At 44.1% G+C, this 27764-nt stretch overlaps 1 protein-coding gene across 1 annotated transcript; it reads left to right on the top strand.

Moving 5' to 3' along the window:
• Positions 1–556: 556 nt before the first annotated feature.
• Positions 557–27404, top strand: GPR19 (G protein-coupled receptor 19). Its single transcript, XM_008172666.4, has 2 exons — positions 557–1475; positions 25863–27404. Exon 2 carries the CDS (start codon positions 25885–25887, stop codon positions 27130–27132), a length of 1248 nt encoding a protein of 415 aa, XP_008170888.2. The 5' UTR covers positions 557–1475; positions 25863–25884; the 3' UTR covers positions 27133–27404.
• The last annotated feature ends 360 nt before the right edge of the window (positions 27405–27764 follow it).

The following is a 27764-nucleotide window of genomic DNA, read 5'->3' as shown; positions in this document are numbered from 1 at the left end:
TAGCCAATGCTAAAAGTAACAAAGATCCCCACCCTGCACTTTCCTCTAGGGAGGACAAGTTCCAAGCCCGTCCAAAACTATGTTTTCATGCCTTGAAGTTACAGGTAGCACACTTAACATAGCCAGCACAACTGCTCTTGGCAACTCTTTGTGGCCATCTCCACGCCGGGACTTAGGATGGGGGGGCACCATTCCTTTGTCTTTCTAGGGAGTGCGTAGAAGGCAAAGGGGTCGGTGCAGTTACCCCTACGGAAGGAAAGGTGTCATACAATGGGGGGACCAGGCTGTGGGCTGCATCATGATTTCTCCCATCTTTTACTGGGGCTGTAAGTAGCAATAGGGCAATAAAAGGATCAGTTGGGGAAACTGTGCTCGGAGGAACCTAACTGAACATCGTCCCCCACCTTCCCCTCACTCATTCAGCCTCTGTGTCTTTCCCCTTTCCATTGCCAGGATCCCATGGTGACCATCACTGAAGAAAACCATCCTCTTCCACAATCCCACAAGTACCATAGCAACCGGCACGTCAGCGCTGCTAGTGAGCCCCAGCAGGAACAAGGGCAGGTTTCCGTCCTGCGCTGCCCTCGGAGTGGCGGTGCTGGGGGCGGGCAGGGCAAGCGTCTTGCACAAGGAAAATCCGGGAGCACAAACTAGGGGGCGGGGGCTGGATTCCTCAATCCCGGGGGAGCCGGGTTTGTTAGCGGCTTCTGCAGAGAAGCACCCCCAGGCAACAGCGTTGCATATGCACCTAGAGGCCCCTTTGCCGGAGGCCAGAGAGACACGGAGGCTGAGGACAAGCTAGAAGCACCCGCCTGACAGTTGAATAGAGGCAGGCAAACAGTCCAGTCACCAACGCTGAGCCAGGCGCGGCGCTGCTGTCCAAGGTACTGACAGAGCCCGGTGCCTGGGGTTGGGGCTAGTTTTTTCCTCCCCGGAGCTAAGGGCAGGGTCCGTGGCTGCAGGGCTGGGGGGAGAGCCAGTTACTGATTTCTCGGACTCGAGCTCCTGGTGATCTTGGAAAGCAGAGGTGGGGAGTAAAAACCTTTGCCGGGGCAGGGGCATTCCCACTGCTTTGCAGAGCGGGGGCTCAGACAAAAGCAGCATCTGTTCTCCTACTGCTGCCTGTTAGCTTAAGGGGAGGGAAGGGAGGGAGGGGAATCGAGGTTGTTTGATCCTGGAGGGGGAAAAAAACCTCACATGATCCATTTCCCACGTGACGTATTCCGGGGCTTGGAGAGAAGTGGGTGCCAGCAGCCAGCCCTGCAAACGTCATCCCTTTCTCCATCAAAGGAAAAGAGGCACACACAAATATCGTCCTCTCACCCAGATACATTTATACGTCCAGGCAACAGAGCAGCTAGCAACATGCAGTGTGGCTTCCACTATGACTGGTGCCTTCCCAGAGGTGCTTTCCAGTGGGATTACTAAGAGAAAAGGGAACAGACGCTTGCCTCTGGGATTGTGACTGGGAACAGGTATGTGCATTGGTGGGTAGTGGGTGCTGAACTATGTCATGATTCCAGGGGGGTAGTTCCCTTCCTTCGGGATAGAAATGAGGTTATTCTTTCCCATTGCTTTGTGCCTGAGAGTTTTGCCAGCCCTTCTTTCAAACCTCCCGTGGTGTTAAGAAGAGGGTTAATTCCCCGGGGCAGGAGCTAAATCGATTCTCCTGAAAGCAATGTACAGTTCCGTAGAATAAAGAAGAGGTTTTTAAAAAAAAAATCACGAGAAGCTACGAAGGGCTCAGCACTTTTGAAAATCAGGCCACTTATTTGTGTGCCTAAAGATGGCAGTTCTGCCTCTGCTTAAAATTCTGGTTAACGTCCTGCCTCTGTTTAAAATTCTTCAGCCCAACAGCTGCTTTCCTTCTTTTGTTCCCGTTTTAAAACGTGCTTTTGTATTTCCTTGTTACTGTTCCGGTAGTCTCCTCTGCCTGAAAGGCACACATCGTTAGCTCTTTGCCTGTGGTGGGACACTGGAGCTACTTGGGAACGCCTTGCAGAGCACGGAACCACCTTTCCATATCTGCAGACAGTAGAGTCAGCAAGTTTTGTTGCCTGCAATTCAATAAATCAGAAACATGTTCCCTAAAAAGTAAGGGCAGTATTTGGAATTCATCCCGCTGGCTTTCAGCACTGTGAAAAGGAGTGAGGGTTCTACAGTGCTGTGAAAGGGGGAAATTGGCTGTGCTGGGGTGTGAGGCAAGGTTGGAACAGTACTACTTCTTTCTGGCCAAGATTTTTTTTTAAAATGAGTGCCCAAATTCATGCTCTTAAGGTCTAAATAAGTGTCCTGATTTTCAAAAGAGCTGAGCACCACGCAGCTCCTACTGAGATGAATGAGACCTGCTGAGTGCATAACATTAAAAAAAGCAATTATTTAGGTGCCTAAATAGGGATTTAAGAGCCCAGCTGTTGGCCCCCATTTTAAACATCTTGGCCTTTAAGACCTTGAGCAAGATTTATGTGCCTCAGTTTCTCCACTTGAAAACGAGCACCCTACAGCTCCCATTCACCATCATAAAGTAGGAATAGCTATTCCACAGAGGTGTGGAAGGGATGTAATAATTATTTGTAAAGCATTTTTAAGTTCTCTGATGCAAGGCCCCATAGAACTGCAAAAACTATTTTAATTTCTTAACTGTTAGAAGTTAAGAATTCTAGTAAGAATTTATCAATCATTCCTAAAGTACATATAAGTTTGTAATTTTAAAAAAGCCATGGACTAACAATAGGACAATCACCAGTCAACATTTTGGTAACAAGGATGCAAAAATGTATGTTAAAGTTAAAGGGCCAAATTTGCTGCCAGTGTAAATGGTCAGAGCTCCATTGACCTCAATGGAATTTCATCCATTTACATCCTATAAGGAAATGTCAGTATTTCACTCTTTCCAAGGGTACAGAATTAAATCGTACAGGATACATTTTAGAATGTGTTAATATTTGACATAGCAGTTGCCAGACGGCATCAGTTCAGTGGGCTATCCAGTTCAGTTTCATGTCTCTAACCATGAACAGTACCAGATGCTTCAGAGGAAGATGCAAGAAACCCTGCTGTACACAGCTACTGAACATTTTCAGGAAAGTTTTCTTTGAATCCCCAAAGAGAGTTGGGCTTCAAAACCCTCCTCTAGACAAGGCCTTCCTCTTTTTCACTAACTAATACTCTCTTGAAAACAACAGGCCCGATTACAATCTCACTTACACCAATATAACACCATTGACTTTAGTGGGTTTACTCCTGATTTACACCTGTGTGTATGAGATCAGCATTACGTCCAATGTATTGAATAAGTTAGACTTGTGCAGTTTTAGATCCAAAGACTGATGGTTCTGCTTGGTAGTTTTAGGACTGCTTCCTTGCACTGTATTATTGTTATTAGCCCTATGAGCCAGAAAAATGAAAGCAATTCCTCAAAATTAATTTTAAAAATGCAAATGCAATTCAGGAACCAGTGAAGGGACCAGATGAATAATTGCTTGGCATATTGTTCTTCATACAAGTATAACACAAACACGTGACAGAATTAATAATATAGAGCCCTGACTCTCCTCCATTGCACAGCACAGAGGGGAGTCAAAAGCAGGGCTTGGAAATAGCCAGTTAATTCCCTAACGCCATACCACCACTTCTCTGAAACTACTTATTCTCCAGAATCTCAGCTTTTATTTTAAACATAAATAAGTCCTTAAGTGTTATCATTGCAAAGAAATGAGTCTATACAGAGCATGGAATAATAGCCGTGAGGGGTGTGAACTGTCCTGTTCATCTCAGAGAGGGGTTAATTCAGAGTTACAGTGATGATTATTTAAGTGTCAACATGGTTAACCATTTCATTCTTCCTGTGAGAAAGGGGAATCACAGGTCTGCACAATTTACTGGACTGACATCTGACTTGGGTGCCATAAATGGATGGTGTCTGAGAGATAGCACCTCTTATTCCCTCCTCCTCCCCCAATCAAGAAGGGGTCCTGCCCAGAGAGCCTAACTGAACCAATGGACATGCTGAAGCCCCCACCAAGGGGGAACCAAGTGGTATGCCAAATTCTATGTTAAACTAGAGCAGATCAATGGTCACAAAAAGCTTGTCAGAAAAACCTGTTTCAATTAATTATTTTTTTGTAAAATTATAACTTCAGTGAAAATTCCTACAGAGAAAAAAATTCAAAACAAAAAAACTTCATTTTGGAAAGTTAGTGTTGAGAAAAACTTCACAATTTCATTTTGGGTATTATATAGGGGGGGTTCCATTTTTATTATTTGTACATTACTTCATGACATATCAGTAGGCATATTATACAGTACCAATCTTATAATATGACATAATAAATAGTTAAATATTCTGTTTTTATTTTTAAGTCATTAAGGGCAGCTGCTACTTAATACTGAGTGAAACATCTTATCTTTTTCCTGGATCAAAGTGTCTCCTGTTTGTTTTGTAATGAAAGAGACTGACACTTTAACATATTATGCACTACTAATGTTACCGATATGTCATGAAATAATAATAATAATAAGATAAAAAAATGAAATGAAGTAAAACTAAAATAAAGTTCTAAATGAAATACTGAAAATTCAAAATTTTCTAAACAAATTTTTTCAAAGCTGAATTTTTTTGTAAATTCCATATTGCAGAAAACTTTAAAAGATATTTCTTTTCATTCCATTCTGGAACAAAGACAACTTTTGTTGACATTTCCCATGAAGCACAAATTCCAAGTTTCTACCAGCTCTATTTTGAACATTTGCATAGTCAACTCCGAGTGGCAGCCTATTTTGGCAACTCCTATTGGTAAAATTTATTTTGTGGGGCCCTGGTCAAAGTGCTTGATTCTGTTCTGATTTATATCACATAAATCTGGAGTAACTCAATTGAAGTCAATGAGTTACACTGATGTGAGATTAGAAATGGCCTAGTGAGTTTTAGAAGCAATTTCCCCCTTTCATTTATTTTCCCCTCAGGAGCGGAGAATAGAATCCATAGTTTAACATATATTAATTTATAATAAATGTATATATGTTAATGTGTCAAAATTTTCACCCGTTAATATTTTCTTGGGCAAAAATCCAGCACTCCGCAATCTGCGTAGCTTCATCGGGGCTGGGCTGATGCACAAGATGCAGGGCAGAGAAACTGTCTGTCTCCAGCAGGGCAGCCGCTCCACATAACCTACTCCTACACAGTGACTGCACTGGGCTCCATAGGAGCTTATGTAGCTCCCCACCCCATGGTGGCTGGAGAATGAAGATCCTTACAGTACCAGTTCCTGCCCATGCCACAAAAAGGAGACCCCCTCCTCAAAAGAGCTGAGCCCTGTGCTGAGGGTGTGCAATCACACACAGCCCACCAATATCCACCCCCACCCTTGTTGGAGAGAACTGCACCTGTTCCACTGCATTTTGTACTCTGAGGTGTGTGTATATGGGGGGGCGGGGCGTAATTTGGTGCTGGGAGGTGTTACTGCTTCTTGGTGTGGTCTTTCTAGGGATCTCAGTTTCTCCTAACTGACCCTCCTTAGTTTGTTCTCACTCAGATCAGTTACTGGATCCTCACCTCCAACTGAGTCTATCAGCCCTTCAATTTTAGGGCTTGCAGTCTCTGGCTATTTTTCTCAGCAGCAGCTTGAAGCAGAGCTATTACCCCTATACTATCTTAGACCTTTCTACTTCCCCTTTCCTTCCCTGTGCTCTCCCCTTTATAGCAGGTCTTGTTTTTGCTATTGGTTGCAGCTGTGGGTGCCTGCCTCCATGCTTGGCAGCTCTGGCAGCTGCATGGGGGTGTGATCAAGCTGCTTGCTCGTAAACAGGAAAGACTCTCTTCCCCCATCTCTCTGTGTTCAGGATGGGGTTTGTAAACCCCATTGCAGAGGCCTCATTCTTCTTTCTACTGAAGCCACTTTATAGCCATCTGGCAGTGGAAGGGAGTCTGAAAGTGCATGTAAATATGAATTACAGACACTATAAGGCTCCTTTTCACTGCCAGGACAATAAAGCAGCCCCAATGTAAATCAGAATCAGGCTCCATTCATGCATCTACAGCATGAAACAACAACAACTGTCAGTCCACAGCAGGATCTCTAACCACCCCCTACTCTCTTGTATATCATTCAGTTAACACAGGAAGTCCCTTCTGATGAGAGCTGGATGAATCATGGACTTTTTGGATTGGGGGCCAAGCTGAAAAATCTAGAGGGGAAAATATGGTTCAATTCAAACCAATTTAAAAAAATTGTCAAATCAAAAAACTAAAACAAAAAATCATTTTGAATCAACTGAAACAATTTTGGGGGACTCAAAACTTTGTTTTTCATTTCAATTCAACTGTTTTAAGGCAGGGGTCAGCAACCTATGGCACACGTGCCAAAGGCGGCGCTTGAGCTGATTTTCAGTGGCACTCTGCTGCCGGCTAGGGGTTCCATTGGCCGACCCCCTGCCAGTCGGGGTCCTGGCCACCGGCCCCCTGCCAGACGGCCCCCTGCTAGCCAGGGTCCCGGCCACCAGCCCCAGGGGGTCCACTGCCGGCCTGGGGTCCCAGCCGCTGGCCCCACTCAGCTTGCTGCTGGTCTGGGGTTCTGCTGCCAGCTCCTTGCCAGCCAAGGTCCTGGCCGCTGGCCCTGCTCAGCCCGCTGCCGGCCTGGGGTACCAGCTACCAGCCCCCTGCCAGCCTGGGTCCCGTCCAGCCGCCCCACTCAGCCTGCTGCTGACCTCGGGTCTTGGCCGCCGGCCCAGGGCTCTGCTCCTGGCCTCAGCTTGGCGCTCTGCAGCCGCCCCCAGCTGTGGCCCACTGGCCCCAGCCTGGGGCAGTGAGGGGTGCTGATGGGGCAAGAGGGGGCGCAGCTCAGCACCCCCACCTTAAAAATTGTTCCAGCGCAACTGGGATATTTTTAAGTCCTGATTTGCTGCTTATACCACGCCATGTGGGACAGCGCATTGGGTTTGACATTTTGCATGCCATCTGTCGCAATTTTTTCCCCCGCTGTGAGTTGAGGGGTACTTTTGACAAAATGTCAGCTCCTAAGAAAGCAAAGTTAGATGCCCGTTCATTTCAGCCTTCTTGGACAGACACATTTGGATTTATTCAAAAGAAGGACGGTGCTGTTTGTGCTTTCTGTTGTGAAAGTGTTGTTTTTCTCACATCGAGTGTTTGACGACATTTTGAAATGAAGCATGAGAAAACCTTTCTTGACGAAGCAGATAAGACTGAATCGATCAAAAAGGCAGTAGCAGGATATGAGAAGCAAAGCAGTGCTTTTAAATGTTTAAGTGTAAGTAAAAATCAAGCTACAGAAGGAAATTACAAGATTGCACAGTGCACTGCCAAAAACGGAAAGCCGTTTACAGATGGGGAATATATAAAAGAAGTTTTTCTCAGCCGATTTTGTTCAAAATTTGCCAAATAAAGATACAATCGTATCTAGAATAAAGAAATGCCCGTCTCTGCCAGAACAGTTGAGAGAGACATGAGAAAAATGGCAGAAAACATTAACAAAAAGCAGACGACTGCATTAAAAGACATAGCGGTGTTTAGTGTTGCAATTGATGAGAACCTGGATATAAACGACATTCCTCGTTTGGCAGCTGTTGCAAGATATTGTGCTTCCGATGAAATCCAAGAGGAACTTTGTTGCCTAAAACCCCTGCATGGCACAATAAAGGGGGAAGATATAGTGGAAAGTTTTGAAGAACGAGGAGTTGACATCAGAAAAATATTTTGTGTGACAACAGATGGTGCTCCTGCCATGGTCGGAAAACAGAAGGAATTTGTACAGTTACTTGAAGATCAAATTGGCGGCCTGACAGTCAAATTTCACTGTATCATCCATCAAGAGAACCTGTGTGCTAAAATTTCTAATTCAGAGTTTAATAATGTGATGAATATGGTGGTGTGAATTGTGAATTTCCTTGTTGCTCGATCTGCTTTGACTCACAGACAGTTTCAAGCACTGCTAGAAGAGATGGACAGTGCTTATAATGACATTCCACTTCACAGCAACATTCGGCAGCTAAGTCTTGGCAAGGTTTTGGTGCACTTTTTAAACTGTTTTGATGCAATCAAGGCTTTTTTGTCAGAAAAAGCACAAAACTACCCCGAACTGGATGATGACAAATGGCTGTGTAAGCTCATGTTTCTAACTGACATCACCACTCACCTAAACAAACTCAACCTCCATCTCCAGGGTGCAGGGCAAATGGTTCTGGATCTTTATGAAGCCTGGAAGGCATTTGTTGTAAAACTAGCAGTTTTTTCTCGGGATATTTGAACTTCGACTTTCCGCTACTTCCAACACATAAAAGAGCTATCGACACGTTGCACTGTCAGTGTTGATGAGATTGGAATGCACATGCAAGAACTGGAATCAGAATTTTCTGACAGATTCCAAGATTTCCAGTGATTTGGCCCAATGCTTTCTTTTCTAATTAAACCTGAAAAGTTCAATGAAAGCAACTTGGAATTGTCTGTATTTCAGTGGATGGGTGTTGAAGCTTTCAAAATGCAGCTCATTCAGTTAAAAAGCTCGGAATTGTGGGCATCAAAGTTTGGAGATCTGCAGAGTGCAATTGAAGCTACCGAGAGAGATTATGGGGCCTCTGTTCTGACCTGCTGGACGTCCCTGCCAGTGAAATTTAACTGTTTGAAGAAAATTGCGTTTGCAATGCTTTCAGCATTTGGATCCACATACCTGTGCAAACAGGTATTTTCACACATGGAATCTGTCCTCTGTCCCTCTCGGAGCCGGTTAACAACTGATCACTCAGAAGCCTATGTGCAGCTTAAAGTATCCAAATACATGCCAGACATTGGAAAACTCAGCAAGGAAAAGCAAGGGCAAGGATCACACTAAACTGATAAGATCTGCATTTTAATTTAATTTTAAATGAAGCGTCTTAAACATTTTAAAAACCTTATTTACTTTATATACAACAATAGTTTAGTTATGTATTATAGACTTATAGAGAGAGACCTTCTAAAAACGTTAAAATGTATTACTGGCACATGAAACCTTAAATGGCAGTGAATAAATGAAGACTTGGCACACCACTTCTGAAAGGTTGCCAACCCTTGTTTTAAGGTGTTTTCCACCCTCTTTTGTGTGCGTGGTTTTTTTTTTTTTTTAAAGGCCAAATTTGAAAACAAATGTCATTTTGAAATAAAAAGCCAAAACGAAACATTTCAAATTGTTTTTCAAAACAATTTTTTCGGGTTTTTTTTTTCTTGGCCAAAAGTATTTATTGAATTTGACTCCAATTTGCAAATAGTTTTGAAGCCCTGAAAAAAATGTATTTTTCAGCAAAATTTCTATTTGCCAAAAAAATCCCCCAACTCCACTTCTAATGTCAATCTCTGATTCTGTTAAAGAAAATGTTCGATAAATGTACTGAGATTGGCCACATTAAAAAAAAAAGCTATCAGCTTTTTTCACAGTTTGTAAATATGGGCAACAAAAATCCAGGTACTCAGCACATTTGATTAGTTTAAACTTAATTTTGTAAAGCTTTTGTAAAGTAAAACTTCTTTTGAAAGAAATAAGTCATGTGGAGGTCTCATAAAGCCTGAAAATCATCTTATCAGCTTAGGATTCTTTTTAACTATGTTAATAAGTACATAGATTCATAGATTCATAGATTCTAGGACTGGAAGGGACCTCAAGAGGTCATCGAGTCCAGTCCCCTGCCCGCATGGCAGGACCAAATACCGTCTAGACCATCCCTGATAGACATTTATCTAACCTACTCTTAAATATCTCCAGAGATGGAGATTCCACAATCTCCCTAGGCAATTTATTCCAGTGTTTAACCACCCTGACAATTAGGAACTTTTTCCTAATGTCCAACCTAGACCTCCCTTGCTGCAGTTTAAACCCATTTTAAACCCATTGCTTCTGGTTATATAAGGATGCATTACAGATGCTTTCTTAGGTGCAATGTAGCTACTCAAGATTTAGAGCCATAGAGTTGAAGGCCAGAAAGGATCATCTAGTCTGACCTCCTGTATGTCACAGGCACCCAGCACCTACCCACCAAGCCCAGCAACTAAAACCAGACCAAAGCACCGCAGCCCACAGGAGACTAGACTATAATGTACCACAGGCAGAGCATAGAAGGAACCAAGCTGCACCAGTGCCTGAGGCCCAAGCAAGAGCAGGGAAATGATGAAGTGAGATATACCCAGATAATCCTGGCAAGTGACCCTTTCACTCACGTGCTGCTGAGGAAAGTGAACCCCCCCGGAAAAACAATAGAAATGGCAGTATTTCATCAAAATGTTAATGTCAAAGCTTCCGCTTTGACAGACCATCAGACTGGCCTGATTGGACATTGATTTGCATGTTTTTGCATCGCAACTAAGCTCCATGAGGGGATGTGGGAGGTGCAGGTTAATTCTCTCTGTCACGGTCAGGGAAGCTGAATAGATCTTTAAATCCTTTGCCTTTGGAGAAGGAGCCCCAGGAACAATTACGCTGTGGTGCTGGCTAAGTTTGCGGCGCATTCTATACCACAGCATAATGTGATTTACGAGTGAGCATGTTTCTGCCAGTCTGTCCAAAAGCCAAGGGAATCTGTTGAATCTTTTATAAGAGGCTTGTATGACATGGCAGAAAAATTATTTTAAAGACAAAAAGGAAGAGCCCATTAGAGACAGAGAAGTGACTGGCATTTTTAGACAAAGGGCTGTCAGAGAAACTGCAAATGAAAAGAGATTTAATCGTAGGTACTGACTCCATGGGTGCTTCACGGCTCAAGCCCCTGTGCAGATCAGCTGTTTTGCCGCTGTGGGAGGTGCTTAGGGGAGGGCAGAGAGCAGCGAGTGGCAGGCAGGCGGGAGTCTCGGGGGACGGGGTGGAGCAGGGGCAGGAAGAGGCGGAGTGAGGGTGGGGCCTCGGGGGAAAGGCCAGAGTAGGGATGGGACCTCAGGGCGGAGCAGGGTGGAGCACCACTGGGGAAAAATAAAAGTCAGTACCTATTGATTTAAGCCTTCACAATGCAGTAGAAATGGCAAGACAAGGTGTTTGCAAACTAAAATAGAAACTAGTGGCCACCAGAACGAAACCTAGTGGAAGTGACTTAGAAAAAGAGTCACATTAGCAAAAAGCAACTGTAATAAATCCTCAAGGCATTGTGGAGATGGCCCTAGACAAAATATAATACTCTTCAGACTAGATGCACAAGACGTGGGAAAGATCACAGTCCAAAAGGTGATTGCCCAACTAAAGGAGCCAAATACCATAAATGCACAAAAACTGGACATTTTGCCACTGTCTGCCACACAAAGGCAATACGGAAAGTGACCACTGAGCGTCAAGAGCCATTTTTCCTGGCATCAATCACGTGTAATGACACAGAGCCAGCCTGGAGGATGGAACTGAATATTTGTGGAAAGACTGTTCATCTTAAAATAGATTGGAGTACAAAAGTACATTATAACAGGATTACAGGAGTTGTAATCAACTTCAACCCCTCGGGCAGCTGAAAGTAGCAGATACTGTCCTAGATAGCCCTGGAGGTATTTTGAGCTGCATTTCCCCAGAAACAACATACAAAAGACAAAAGCTTTAATTGTAATGTGAATGTGATTAGAGGACTGGAAGCTGACAATCTCCTCAGTGGCAGTGTGGTTGCCATAATGGGTGAGAAAGGTGGAAGAAGTTGATGGAATATTTGGTGATATTGAACATTTAAAAGGAGAAATAATCTTAAGAGAAAATGCTGAACCTTATAGTGTACATGTGCCACACGGAATTCTTATCTTGTTACTTCATAAAGTAGAAACAGAGTTAAAGAGAATGGAAAAGAATGGCATAATCGAGAAAAATCTCTGAGCCAACTGCATGGTGGGTACCAATGGAACCTGCAATAAAGAAAAATGGGAAAATATGAATCTGTGCAAATCTTAAAAGATTTACTGAATCAGTAGTCAGAGCAAAATATATCTTCTCAATACTAGAAGAACATCTTTTCTAAAGTGGCTGGAGCTACTTTAATCTCCATGCTGGATGCTTCAGGTCGTTTCTGGCAAATTCCCTTACCCAAAGAGAGTGCTAGATTGATTACATTCATTAAACATTTTGGGAGAATTTACTTTTAAAGATTACATTTTGGGATTACCAGTGCTCCTGAAATTTTTTCAAAGAAAGATGTCCGAGCTGCTAAAACATAAATAGGATTGTTGCTTATATGGGTGACATTTTAGTATATGGGTCATCAATGGAAGAACATGACAAACTCTCAGTGAAGTTCTGAATTTAATCAGTGAGTCTGAACTCAAGTTAAATAAAGAAAAGTGTGTTTTCCACCTACACCAAACTGAATCTTTGGGACAAATAATAAACAAGGATGGAATTAATCCTAACCCTGAGAAAGTAAAAGCAATTACAGAACTGAATGCACCAACTAATGTAGCAGAACTAAGATGCATACTGGGGATGGTAAATTATCTTCACCAATACCTTACCACTGTGACTAAACCACTGAATGAACTATTAAGGTCCAATACATCCTGGCCAGGGTGGCCAAATCAGGGGAATGCCTTCAAAAAGGTAAAAGAAATTATCTCAGCTGCTCCCGTTTTAAAATTCTGTGATGGAAACAAACTCACAATGGTCAGTGCTGAAGCCAGTAGTTATGGCCTTGGTGGTATCTTGTTGCAACTACATGGATCTGTGTGGAAGTCAGTTGCTCTCTGCTCTCGTACACTTACAGAAAAAACAACCTGTGCAGAATGAAAAGGAGTGTCGGGCATGTGAGAACTTCCACAGATATCTGGGTGGGTTGGGTTCCTTTACACTGATAGCCAACCATAAACCCCTTGTAACTCTTATCAACAGAAATATTCTGAAATGCCAATGTCTTTTGATTATGCTAATGCAATTTAACTCAGTCATTGAATATATTCCTGGTACAAATCTGGTAATAGCTGACACATTGTCACGGAGCCCAGCATCACACTAAAACGCCGATAGGCTAAAGGAAGAGGCAAAGGTTTATATTAGGGCTGTCGACTAATCTCAGTTAACTTATGCGATTAACTCAAAAAAATGAATTGTGATTTTAAAAATTAATCACGATTAAATGCAGTTTTAATCGCACTGTTAAACAATGGAATACCAATTGACATTTATTACATACTCGGATGTTTTTCTACATTTTCAAATATATTATTTTCGATTACAACACAGAATATACTTGCTATTGTACACTCCTGATAATACTTTGATGAAGGCAAGATAATACTTTGAATACAAACATCAGTGTATTAACGAAACCTCACTCAGATTTCATGCAACTATCATATAGTGATCAGTCTCTTAATTGATTTGATTAGCATTTTAATCCTAAAAAAGAAAAAAGGAAAAAAAATGAGTCATGCCTTTGCATGAGTCACAAAAGGACAATTTATAGCATGAATTAAAATAGGTTTCTTTATTGAATCAATACATGAAATTTTAGCTGCCTCAGACGACAACAGAACTCAGAAAACCATGTTTCTAATCATGACAGTAAATGCATAATTGCACTGTAACCATGCTAGACATCCTGCTGGTGGAATGATAACAGATTTCTTGGTGTGTCTCAGGTAGTTACTGGATTTGTAATCACCCCAAACACACCATGAAATCTCTTATCTACAGCTAGGCACTCACAGACTACAGAATATGCTCCAAGGAGAAAGTCCAGGCTTCACACCTAAATAAATTTAAAACAACTTTCACCAAACAAGGATACCATACCATGGAACAGATGGACACCACCCAAATGCCCTGAGAGAACCTACTTCAATACAGAAGAAAAAAAAAACCTCTGACCGCACATCTCTAGTTGCCACTGACCACCCCACAATGGAACCCCTATGGGGTATCAGTAAACAATTACAAGCCATACTTGATGGAGACCACATCCTGAAAGAAATCTTTCCTGAACTCCCCATTTCTGACCTTCAAACAACACCTCAACCTCTCCAAGCTCATCATCAGAAGTAAGCTCCCCACAGACCAGGACCCACCAACTCAAAGAGGCACCAGACCCTGCCAACACAACAGATGTAAACCCTACAGACATATCTCCACTGCTACAATGATCAATACCCCACCACACACTTTTCAAGATTCATGGGTCCTACACATGCCGATCACCATGTGTGGTGTACCTCATCCAGTGCACTAAATGCCCCAATAACAATTATGTGGGTGAAACCTGATAATCACTATGCTCGCGAATGAACTCACGAAGGAAAATGATAAAACACTATATCACCTCTGGGCAAACACTTTTCATACATCACTCTATATCTGACCTCTGAAGTCCTTGTCCTCAAAGGAAACCTGCACAACACTTTCAATAGACAAGCCTGGAGTCTTCAATTCATAATTCTGCTAAACACCAAAAATCATGGACTTAATAAAGACACTGGGTTTATGGCAGAGACGGGCATTTCTTTTTCTAGATACGATTGTATCTTTATTTGGCAAGTTTTGAACAAAACCTCTGAACTGCTGAGAAAAACTTCTTTTATATATTCCCCATCTGTAAACGGCTTTCCATTTTTGGCAGGGCACTGTGCAATCTTGTAACTTCCTTTTGTAGCTTGATTTTTACTTATGCTTAAGCATTTAAAAGCACTGCTTTGCTTCTCATATCCTGCTACTGCCTTTTTGATCGATTCAGTCTTGTCTGCGTCATCAAGAAAGGTTTTCTCATGCTTCATTTCAAAATGTCGTCAAACACTCGATGTGCAAAAAACAACACTTTCACAACAGAAAGCACAAACAGCACCGTCCTTCTTTTGAATAAATCCAAATGTGTCTGTCCAAGAAGGCTGAAATGAATGGGCATCTAACTTTGCTTTCTTAGGAGCTGACATATTGTCAAATGTACCCCTCAACTCACAGCAGGGGAAAAAATTGTGACAGATGGCATGCACAATATCAAACTCAGTGCGCTGTCCCACATGGCATAGTATAAGCAGCAAATCGGGACTTAAAAATATCCCAGTTGCGCTGGAACAATTTTTAAGGTGGGGGTGTTGACCTGTGCCCCCTCTTGCCCCTGTCTGCACCCCTCACTGCCCCAGACTGGGGCCAGTGAGCCTCAGCTGGGGGCGGCTGCAGAGCACCAGGCTGAGGCCAGGAGCAGAGCCCTGGGCTGGCGGCCAGGACCCCAGGCCAGCAGCGGGCTGAGTGGGGCCTCTGGATGGGACCCCGGCTGGCAGGGGGCCCGCAGCCGGTACCCCAGGTTTGGCAGCGGGCTGAGCGGGGCTGGCAGCCGGAACCCTGGCTGACAGGGGGCTGGTGGCCAGTATCCCAGGCCAGCAGTGGGCTGAGCAGGGCCGGTGGCCAGGACTCTGGCTGGCAAGGGGCCAGCAGCCGGAACCCCAGACCGGCAGTGAGCTGAGCGGGGCCAGCATCCGGGACCCCAGGCCGGCAGCGGAGCCCCCGGGGATGGCGGCTGGGATCCCGGCTGGCAGGGGGCTGGCGGACAGAACTCCAAGCCGGCAGCAGAGTGCCACTGAAAATCAACTCGCATGATGCCTTTGGCACACGTGCCATAGGTTGCTGACCCCTCTTCTAGCCTATCTAACATGGAATGGCCCTAATTACCATTCACATATTTTTCTAACATGTCTCTAAAGGTTGACTCTGGGTCATTTAGCCTGCGAGCTGCTTAACCCTTTCTATTGACACCTTCTTGGCACACTTTGTGTAAGATTCGTTGCTAGTGTATAATGGTGGTAGCAACAATGATTTGCATGGTCATATTTTAATCAGATAATGTCACAGGCTTATTACAACAATCTGTAATCTGCTAACCCCCTTTTTGTCCTATGTCTGCAAAGGTGTTAACTGGCCACTTCACCCTGAATGGTCTCTTACAATATGTGTTAACTACTTATGCTAAACAATCTGTTCCATCTTGTATTTAGCTGTGACACTCGGAGTACCTTTCCTAGACCTGAAAACGAGCTCTGTGTAGCTCAAAAACTTGTCTTTTCACTAACAGAAGTCGGTCCAATAAAAGATATTAACTCACCCACCTTGTCTCTTTCATAGATTCATAGGTTGATCTATTCCAAGACCAAAAGGGACCATTGTGATCATCTTGTTGACTTCCTGTATAACACAAGCCATAGAACTTCCCCAAAATAATTCCTAGAGCATATTTTTTAAGAAAAACATCCAATCTTGATTTTAAAATTGCAAGTGATGGAGAATCCACCAAGACACTTGATAAATTGTTCTAATAGTTAATTACTTTCACTATTAAAAATTTACACCTTATTTCCAATCTCAGTTTGTCTAGCTTCAACTTCCAGCCATCAGATCTTTGATAGATTGAAGAGCCCATTATTAAGTATTTATTCCCAATGTAGATACATAGAGACTGCAATCAAGTCTCCCCTTAACCTTCTCTTTGTTAAGCAAAATAGATTGAGCTCCTTGAGTCTATCATTAGAATACATGTTTTCTAATCCTTTAATCATTCTCATGGCTTTTCTCTGAATCTTCTTCAATTTATCAACATCCTCCTTGAATTGCGGGCACCAGAACTGGACTGATTATTCCAGCAGTGATCATACCAGTGCCAAATACAGAGATAAATAATCTCTCTACTTCTGCTCAAGATTCCCCTGCTTATACATCCAGAGATTGTATTAACTCTTTTGACCACAATTTTGCACTGGGAGCTCATATTCAGCTGATTATCCACTATGATATCCAAATCTTTTCAGAGTCATAGATTACAGGATAGAGTCCACTGTCATGGAAGTATGGCCTATATTCTTTGTTTCTACACATATACGTTTACATTTAGCCATATATAAAATGCATATTGTTTGATTGCGCCCAGTTTGCCAAGCAACCCAGACCACACTATATCAGTGACTTCTCTTCTTCATTATTTGCCACTCCCCCATTTTTTATATCATCTGCAAACTTTATCAGTGATAATTTTATGTTTTCTTCTACGTCATTAATAAAAATATTAAATAGCATAGAGCCAAGAATCAATACCTGTGGGACCCCACTAGAAACACCAGTTCAGTGATGATTCCCCATTCACAATTACATTGAGACCTATCTGTTAGCCAGCTTTAATCCATTTAATGAATGCCAGCTTCTAGAACTGTAAGCTGCCATTCTACAGAGATGCTACTTCCTGGGGTGCGTGAGTAGGTGTGTCTTTGATTCAGAGAGATGATAATAATAGAGAGTTCTGAGATAATAGCTAGAGCGGATGACTCAGTAGTTGACGCATCAATTTTGGAATATCTAGACTCCCTTGAAGGTCAGGTTTACACTCTGACAAGATCAATTATGTTTCTATCTTAGGGTTGTTTTTTTTAAGGTTCCCATCACCTTAATGCCTAAGCACCATACAAGATTTAAATAGAACATTGAATTAGCCCGTCATCCTGGTGATAAAATTGGGTACCACATTATTTACTACATAAGCGACTTTCAGATAAGATCTTGGCCTCTAGTTTCAAGATCTTCACAAACGGATTGCTAGAGTCAGGATACTAAACCATATTTAGGTACCAAGATAAGTGACATGAATTTCAAAAGGGCTGAGCATGCAGCAGCTCCCATTGGCCACAGGTCTTATCTGTCCTCCATGATTTTGAGAGATCCCATTGGACTATTCAGAAGAGTACAGGCTTGCCTGGATGTTCAACATTTCACCCTCTCGCTATTAGTGTGTGCTTTATACCAGCTGCTTGCCATCCATCCCAGAAGTGGCTGCCTTTCACTGGTGATGGCTATAGATAGCTTTTTACACGATTTGGGATCCTTCAGTGTTAGATAAATATAAAATATTATTATCATTTCCATTAGAGCCACTTTTGTTTTTCCAATACTAAAGCAACAGTCACAAAGGCATGGCCAGAAAACAGAGCTGTAAACAGGGGAGTTTGAGTAGGAGTTCTCTTGGAGGGGAATGGAAGAGGATAGCCCCCTGCTCCTTTGGGGGTAGAGTATGAGTTTGTGTGGGTGTTGTGTGTTTTTCTGGGAGGTTTGGGGGGGGGGTATTTTTGTTTGTTTGTTTTTCCTGTTCAATTTGTAGAGACTGGTAGGGGACAGTGTGTTGCTAGAGAGGCAGAACTCTGATTAGGGGATGGGGCATCCCTGATTAGGGAGCAGGGCTTCCCTGATTAGGGATCCTATAAAGGCATCCAAACAGTTAGCCAGCAGCACAAGAGCCAGTAAACAGCTGTAAACCAGGGGAGTTTGGAAGAGGGCGGGGAGGGGGAGCATGTGGTGTTCCAGTTTTGTTTTGGTGTTTGTTGGGGGTTTTGGTTTTGGGTTGGTTTTTTTTTTTTTTTTTTTTTTGCTTGACAGGAATTTAGGCGGAAAGATTATGACGGACACAGAGGCAACAGTGGTAGTTACCCAAGCAATGGAAGACACAATGAAGATGACTGGATATGGAAGCTGTGTGATATAAATTATCCTGGAGCGTGTACCTGAAAAAAGCTTTGATGGTATGAAGTGCCACCTGATGGAACTGATGTAAGAGAAGATCTGAGGTTTGGAGATGCAGGTGGAAACTATGGTTGAGTTTCGAAGGAGATTTGAGCAGATGATGGAGGGAAGGCAAGAGGAGGCTGAAGGGAAAAGAGTTGAGACTCGCAGATGCAAGCTGGACTGAAGAACTCGGAGGGGAGACTGCTGGGTGAGGAACATGGCCACTAGAAGCATGTGAACACAAGAACCAGGCAGAGGAAAAGACCAGCTAGCGAAGGAGAAATAGAGTTCAGGAACAGGTTTGCTGATTTGGAGAAAGAAGAAGGGGCATAGCAGGCAGTAACTGAAGGTGGGAGGGTAAGGAAGAAGAGAAGAGTGGCCAGTCCTATAAGAAGAGGGGAAGAGCCAATGGAGATACCCAGAGTTCAGAACCCGAGGAGGATACAGAATGACTCGCAGAAGATTTCAAGGAAGTATAAAAGACAAGAGGACTTGCAGCCAGAAAGAACAGGAAGAAGTCCAGAGAATCACAGCAACACCAGGAAAAGGCCAGTCTACATGACTGGGGACTCCCTATTAAGAACAGACAGGTCTGTCACCAGAGCTGTTCCGGAGAACAGAAGGGTGTGCTGTCTGGCGAGAACTAAGATATGGGATGTGGTCCTGAGGCTGTAGAAGAACCTAACAGAAGCAGGAAAGACTCCACTGATTCCCCCTCACATGGGAACAAATGACACAGCTAGATTCTCACTGGAATGTATCAAGGGAGACTATGCCAGGGTGAGGAAGACGCTTAAAAAAATGGATGCTCACGTGATCTTTAGTGGGATTCTACCTGTCCCTAGAGGAGGAGGGCAAAGGCAAGATAATATTATGATGATCAACAGATGGCTCAGGCAATGGTGCTATAAGGAGGGCTTTGGGATGTTTGACCACTGGGAGGTATTCATGGACAGAGAACTGTTCTCATGGGATGGACTCACCTGAGTAGGGAGGGAAATAGACTTCTAGGATGGAGGTTGGGACAGCTGATTAAAAGAGCTTTAAACTAGGAACCTGGGGGAGATGGTTGAGAATGCTCATGTAATCGCCACACCTGATTTTAACATTGAGAGAGAGGAAAATCAAGTAAGAAAAGATACAGCAATGGAGAAAGGAACAGCAATGGGTAGGAGAATGGCCATTAAGAAGAAAGATAGTGCCAATACCAATGAAGCTAATGGTCAGGTAGGTGATACCAGCAGTAGAATGACTGTGTCTAATCGGGCAAGGAATTTGGGTGAAGCCAAGCAACAACAATTAAGATGTTTGTACACCTTGCAAGGCGCCTGAGAAACAAAATGGAGGAACTAGAACTACTGGTGCACGAACTGAAACCAGATATTATAGGATAAAGTAAACATGGTGGAATAGTAGTCATGACTGGAGTACAGGATTTGAAGGGTATATGCAGTTCAGGTAAGACAGAAATAAAGGGAAAGGTAGTGGAGTAGTATTGTATATTGATGAGGTAGACTGTAATGAAATTAGAAGTGATGGAATGGATAATGGAGTCTGTTTAGGCCAAAATCACTTTGGGGAAGAAAGCTACATCCTTGGGCTAGTGCTTGGGGTATGCTACAGACCCCCAGGGTCTGATTTGGATAGGCATAGAGACCTCTTTAGTATTTTTAATTAAATAAATACTACTGGAAATTGTGTGATTGAGGGAGACTTTAACTTCCCAGATATAGATTGGAGGACAAACGCTACCTATAATAGTAGGGCCCAGATTTTCCTGGATGTGATAGCTGACAGATTTCTTAACCAAATAGTCACTGAAGCAACAAGAGGTGAGGCCATTTTAGATTTGGTATTGGTGAGTAGTGAGGACCTCAAAGAAAAACTGGTTGTAGGGGACAACCTAGATTCGAGTGATCATGAACTCATTCCGTTTAAACTAAATGGAAGGATAAACAAAAATAGATCTGCAACTAGGGTCCTTGATTTCAAAAGGACAAACTTTTGATGTGAAACTCAGGCCTAGTCATGAAAGATTTTACAGCACATTTTTCTAAGATAAGGTGGGTTGGCACCAGTTTCCTGTCCAAATCTCAAATCGGGCGACTACATTCTGTCTAGCTAAATTTCCTCTGTAGTTTCAATTGGAGAAGTCACGCTTCATTCCCTTCCTAAAAACTGTATTGTAGCTGGGAAAGAATAACTGCATCGTTTGACCCAGAGATGGCTGCATTTCCATGGCATGAAATGACATAGTGAGAGTGTTCTGCATTGCTCAGTAGAAGACCTAGAGTCCCATTCTGCAAGATGCCGAGAGGTCACAAATTCTACTGAAGTCAATGCAATTCTAGGGTACTCAACCCCTCACATGATCACTACTCTATGCACTTCCCAATCTTACACTTTCTTTTTTGCCTGATGGCTTTGCTAGGGAATTCCATCCAGCCTTCATCGAGGCATGAAGGCTATGACACAGCTGCATGGGGAGGATTGCTATGAAGTTAGAGAAAATGAGGGTCTCTACAGAGCTCCAGTAGGGAAACAGATGGAGCCATGTGAGCATAGAAAAAGATAATAAGCCTTTGACATTGCTAAACTGAGCCATGCATCTGTACTCATATTGCAGATTGTTCCAAAACAATCAATACTGACCATTGGAAACCAGTGTGTCAATTTATAGTGTGGCGTCCAAAACACACAGAAAATAATTTCACACATCTCAAAGCCAGCCAAAACATTTCCACTTATTCCCACAGCCAGACAAGAGCTTCTCTATGAAATAGCTGTGGGCTGCCCAAGAAGTCTCAGCTTTTAAGTGGTGAATTGATCGCTACATTCAACAGCTCACTGCAGCAGTTTATAATCCGGTCATGAACCTACAGGATTTATTTTTACAGTGCATCTAAAGTAGACACAAGTATATTCTCGCACTCATTCTCTCTTAGGCAGAGTCACACAACTGAGCATAAGTTGCTGGGATGGATGGTGCTGCAGGACTGTCAGGTGCTTGTTTTAATATTCAGAATTCGTATTCCAAGAATGTCAGTGCACATCTTCAGAATTTCACTCTACATCCATGTGCCACTGCACATGTATCCCCCTGTTACCGCCCCCAGCTTGAGAGTCTGACTCCTATAAAGACTCATGCTTTCAACTCGGCAGATCTATAGTCCTGGCCAAGATGTCAGCCCTTGCACAAAGACAAGGGTCGGCAACGTGTCCATACACAGACACAAGTTTCCGTTGTAAAAATTTTGAGATCCATGGGGACACTTACCTCAGGCGACTCCCTGCAAGTGGCTCCCTGTCCCTGCTGTTGCTGGCAGAGGCACCGCCAGGTGGCGCTGCATGTTGCCTCCATCCCCCTTCCCTGAGCGCTGACTCTGCGGCTCCCAGTCCATTGGCTGGTAACCGTGGCCAATGGGAGCTGCAGGGGCAGCACCTGTGGATGTGGCAGAGTGCAGAGCCGCCTGGCTGCGCCTCTGTGTAGGCGCCGGAAAGCGGGCATGCTGCTGCCTCTGGGAACTGCTTGAGGTAAGTGCCGCCCAGAGCGTGCGCCCCTGACTCCCTCCTGGGCCCCAACCCCCTGCCCCAGTCCCAGCCTCAATCCCCCTCCCACCCTCCAAACCCCTTGATCCCAGCCTGGAGCACCCTCCTGCACCCGAAACCCCTCATCCCCAGCTCCACCCCATAGCCTGCACCCCCAGCTGGAACCTTCACCCACCCCCAACCCCCTCCTCCATCCCGGGTCCCCCTCTCTCACCCTGAACCCCTCATTTCTGGCCCCACCCCAGAATCCACACCCCCAGCCCAGAGCCCATACCCCCTCCCACACCCCCACCCCCTGCCTCTGCCCAGAGCCCCCTCCCACCCCCCACCAATGTCTATCACTACGTCTGGTAATTTTGTCAAGTGTCCGTTGTGCAACATGGTGGTGCTGACCCCTGCACAAAGATCCCTCCAGAGCACACAATCCTCAGAAGTTGACTATATTTCCTGTCTAATAAAAAAGCAATAGGCAGAGACAAAGTCAGGATAATCAGAGCATGACACTAATCCTAGCAACTGGGTCCCCCTCACCTCCCAGCTTTTCACCAACTCTCTATCTTTCATGAACAGACTTTCTTCTACCGTATTCTTCCCCATCCCTATTTATAAAGTTATGTAGCTGGTACAAATATTTTTAATTCACATTTATCTTAGCGGTTAATCCTCAGATGAGGTGACTGGGGAAGGAGAAGCAGATAGTGAGGCTGGCAGCATTCTCCAGGGTGGTTTATTCCAGGGTATGGTTCTCCAGTTGCTGAAGGAAATGGTGCACAGTGGCACTAAATCCCACTCTGTCTCTCAGTCACCCCACCATTCAATAACCCCACTGATACGCTCAGTAATCTTCCACACAACCATTTACTCACCCCGCTAATCCAGCACACACCACCACAACTCACTCACCCAGTTACCACTACAAACAGTCACCTACCACACACACAACCGTACTTCCACCACTCGCTCCTCTCAGTCACCCACGCCCAGCTCCACAAAGGGACATAGGCATTGCGATGCTCAGCATCACAAGGCCTAACTTTTAGGAGCCAAGACAGCTACAGGATCAACACTGTGATCAACAAAGCCTGAGATAGGCACCTAGGCTCCCCTATACAATGACTAGGGGAGAGACAGGCACCTCCGAATGCGATCCACAAAAGCCAACATGCTAGGAGCTGCCTAAGCCAGCTAACAGGAGATACTGATGAGAGGGCGCTGTCCTCAGCCCCACCTCTCTCACAATGTTGGGCACATAACTTCAGGAACTTATCTCTGCTAAAACAACAAGGAGTCTGGTGGCACCTTAAAGACTAACAGAGTTATTTGGGCATGCATCCGAAGAAGTGAGGTTTTTATCCACGAAAGCTTATGCCCAAATAAATCTGTTAGTCTTTAAGGTGCCACCAGACTCCTTGTTGTTTTTGTAGATACAGACTAACACAGCTACCCCCTGATACTTATCTCTGTCAGCGATCCATAGCCAGGAACATCTCTCCTGGAGTCAGGCACAGCGGCGGCTCCAGGCACCAGCGCTCCAAGCGCATGCCTGGGGCGGCAAGTCATGGGGGGCGGCCTGCCGGTCCCTGCAAGGGCGGCAGTCGGGCAGCCTTCGGCGGCTTGCCTGCGGGAGGTCCACCGGTCCCACGGATTCGGCGGCAATTCAGCGGCAGGTACACCGAAGCCACGGGACCGGCGGACCTCCCTCAGGCATGCCGCCAAATCCACGGTACCGGGGACCTCCCTCAGGCATGTCACCGAAGGCAGCCTGCCCGCCATGCTTGGGGCGGCAAAAAAGCTAGAGCCACCCCTGGTCAGGCAGCTGAGGCACCTAAGTCCATTTTTGTGAGAACGAGTCAGGCACCTGCCTCACTCTACACAAAACAACCAGAAGAGGAAGTGCAGGTGCCAACCTTATAAGATTTAGTCTAGTGATCAGAACACTTCCCTGGCAGACCCCGGTTCAATTCCTCCCTCTACCAGAGTGGGAGAAAAGAACCTGCTACCTCTCAAGCAAGTGCAACCATTGAGCAATGAGACAGTCTGATGTGGGGCTCCCTCAGTCTTTCCGGCTGAAGCTGTTCCACTGTTGATAAATTATCAAAGAATGATTAGGCCAGAGAGAGAGAGCAATAGGACAACATTGACTCTGTAGTCTGATGCTTAAGGAACCCACAGGGGAGGTGGGAGACCCAGGGTCCAGGCACCCTGCTCCAATGACTTTTTAGGGATTTATACACACTGGAACAGCATCAACAGGCGAGACTGACGGAGCCCCACACCAGACTGTCTCATAATTCAGTGGTTAGCACACACTCCTGAGAGGTGGGAGACCCCTGTTCAAATTCTTTCTCCCCCTCAGGTAGAGAGGGGAATTGAACCTGGGTCACCCACAGCCCAGATGAGTGCTGTAACCACTGGGTTACAAGGTGGGCAGCAGCAGCACCTTCTCCTCTGGTGACCAGATTTTTGAATGGAACCAGATCTGGTAGGCAGCCTCTCAGTATGAGAAAGGCACTGATCTTCCCCTGTTTTGTGGCTCACTCTGGGGCTTAGGTGGGAGAGAGGCATGTGGACACCTAGGGTGCCCGGAAGTAGAAACTTAGGCACTTCTGGAGCTTTTCCCTTAAAAACTTAGGTGCTGAGTGAGTTTAGGGTTACATGGGAATTTTGTGGATAGCAGTAGAGCCAACCCTGGGATTTAGGGATCTAATCCCCAATATGCACCACATCACAACACACATATCTAACTCTCTCACTCACTCCTCTCAATCGCCCAGCTACACACCCCACTACACACACCCTTTCTCCACCACTCCCTCCTCTCAGTCACCCACCACCACTCTTCACTCACATTACTTTGCTGATTGCTCTCCCTGATAGTGGGGAAAGGATCGTCTCTTCTTCTCCCACAGGTGGAAGGGGAGCAGGAGCTGTGGGAATCGTCTCCCTTGATCCCTTCCAGAATGCAAGAGCTTCTTCTCCTCATCCTGGAAGAGTGCAAGGAGGCTTGCTCAGCCCCATCTTCCTTCCCTGCCCATCACAAAGGGCCTGGATATTCAATTTCACATCTAGCTGTATGCCTCTCTTCCCCAGAGCCTGCAAGTCCTTGACTGCCTGAAACATGCCAGGGGAGAGAAAGAATTCAGCCATCTCTTACTGCTACTTAATTTTAAAAAAACTTGTTCAGATTAAGTGGGCTGGGCAGCAAACAGACTAGTGAAATAACACAAAGTGAGTCCATGGGCAGCTTCTGACCAGGTTACTAATTTAGAAGTAGTTAGCATTTTGTGCTTACCAATCGTGGTCTCGTCTGTATTATCTCATCTCTGCAGCTTTCTGTGCACTTATGTCCAAATGTCAGTCCTGCTGATGTTAATAGCAAAGCTCCGACTGACTTTGATGGGAGCAGCATTTGGCCTTTGATCCATGAAAATTTGGGATATTGACATGAAAAATAAACAGATCTCCTCCCCACATTTGAATATAAAAATCAGCTCCTGTTTATAATCTGTTCCACAGATCCCTGATGACCTGGATAGATAGATATAGATATAGACACAAGCATTTCAGCATACCTCTGTGTGTGTGTGTGTGTGTGTTTATATACACACACAATATATACATACCAACACACACACACACGCACACACACACATATATATATATATATATATATCCAGGTTGTCAGGGAACTGTGGACTAGATTATAAACAGGTGTTTCTTATATTCAAACATGGGTTGGCTATTTGTTTACTTTTCATAATAATATCCCAAAGCAAAATTTATTATTTGTTAATCATATATTTCTCTCCCCCTTTTAACAATAATGTTCCTGCTTCTGTCTCCATTCAGAGCTCAAGAGGAAAACGTGACTATGATGTTTGCCTATGGTATGGATATTAGCAAAGGTTCTTTTGTTATCCCAACAGTACTGCTACCACTCCAGAACGACAGCCTCTCTGAAACCTCTATGTCTCTGGCAAGCCATGAGATGAGAGATTTATCCAAGGAACACAGAGCAGAGAGGAACAGTACTGTCTTGCAGTATGAACTGAGACCAGGGGAAATAGTAGTAGCCAGCATGGTTTTTGGAGCATTATGGCTGTTCTCTGTCTTTGGAAATTCCCTCGTTTGCTTAGTGATCCACCGGAGTAGGAGGACTCAGTCTACCACCAACTACTTTGTGGTCTCCATGGCTTGTGCCGATCTCCTCATTAGCCTGACGAGTGCTCCGTTTGTGCTGCTCCAGTTTACGTCTGGCAGGTGGACACTGGGGAGCGTTATGTGCAAGCTAGTGAGATATTTTCAGTATCTCACCCCTGGTGTCCAGATCTATGTGCTGCTGTCTATCTGCGTAGATAGGTTCTACACAATTGTCTACCCTTTGAGTTTCAAAGTGTCCAGAGAAAAAGCCAAGAAAATGATTGCAGCATCTTGGATCTTTGATGCTGCTTTTGTGTCCCCAGCTTTCTTTTTCTATGGCTCCAGTTGGGACAACCATTGCAACTTTTTTCTCCCCTATTCTTGGGATGGAGCTGTCTACAGCATCATCCATCTTTTGGTGAGTTTTTTGATTCCATCCATTTTCATCATCCTATTTTACCAAAAGGTCATCAAGTACATTTGGAGGATAGGAACCGATGGCAGAACAGTCAGGCGGACCATGAATATAGTCCCAAGGACAAAAGTGAAAACCATCAAGATGTTCCTGATGTTAAATTTAGTATTTCTGCTATCATGGCTCCCTTTTTACGTGGTGCAGCTGTGGCACCCACAGGAGACAGACTACAGAAAGAGTTCTTTGGTTTTCATGGCTATCACTTGGATATCCTTTAGTTCGTCAGCTTCTAAGCCCACCCTGTACTCAGTGTATAATGCAAACTTCAGGAAAGGGATGAAAGAAACATTTTGCATGTCCTCCATGAAATGTTACCGAAGCAATGCATACACCATCACCACCAGTTCAAGGATAGCCAAAAAAAATTATGTTGGAATCTCAGAAATCCCCGCACCAACCAAACCTGTAACCAAAGACTCAATCTATGATTCATTTGACAGAGAAGCAAAGGAAAAAAAGCTTGCTTGGCCTATTAATTCGAACCCACCAAATACATTTGTCTAATTGAGTTGAATAATTATTTTGCACCACTAGATCAAAGAGCTTGATCTCTTTTTTGAACAGACATATATTTAAATATTTTTGCATACAATTTAAAGGGAGACAAAATATGCTTTATTTTATTAAATGCATTGATTTTCTTGTATACGGTATTTTTTTTTATTTTAGTTACATTCTGCTTTTTGGAACAATTATCCTACAACCATGAACAGTCTTTTCAAAAATCTCATACTATCTACATGTAAATAAAATAAAAACTGCTTTTTACTACTGCATGTTGACCACTCTGTATAAACGTGTAAAGCCACTCAAGTCCATATAGACTATTTTTTGGTTACTATTCTAATGAGATGTTGTTGGAGTGTGTTTTTTCTCTTTGTGAAAACCTTGTGGGTGAGATCTTCCGAAGTGTTCAGCTTAGCTTAACTTTGCTCCCATGGAAGTTAATGATACAACTCACACTGACTTCAAGAGTAGAGTTAGCCCAGTGCTAAATGCTTTTGAATATCCTCCTGCCTGTATCTAAAAGGCTCCTGTTGCTTTTCATGCCTAAGAAAATCTCTCTTTTGTCTTGGGTGCATTGGCTTCTTAATATTTCTATGAGACATTTCCCCCCATCGCACACCGACACGTTG

This window comes from Chrysemys picta, chromosome 1 (assembly GCF_011386835.1).
Source record: "Chrysemys picta bellii isolate R12L10 chromosome 1, ASM1138683v2, whole genome shotgun sequence".
Taxonomy (NCBI): Eukaryota; Metazoa; Chordata; order Testudines; family Emydidae; genus Chrysemys; species Chrysemys picta.
Note: the sequence above shows the minus strand (reverse complement) of the source record. Positions and strands in the feature narration are given on the sequence as shown.

What these genes read in the sequence shown, in the direction of transcription:
- GPR19 (XM_008172666.4), top strand. Translation starts at nt 25,885, where the DNA reads ATGATGTTTGCCTATGGTATGGATATTAGCAAAGGTTCTTTTGTTATC.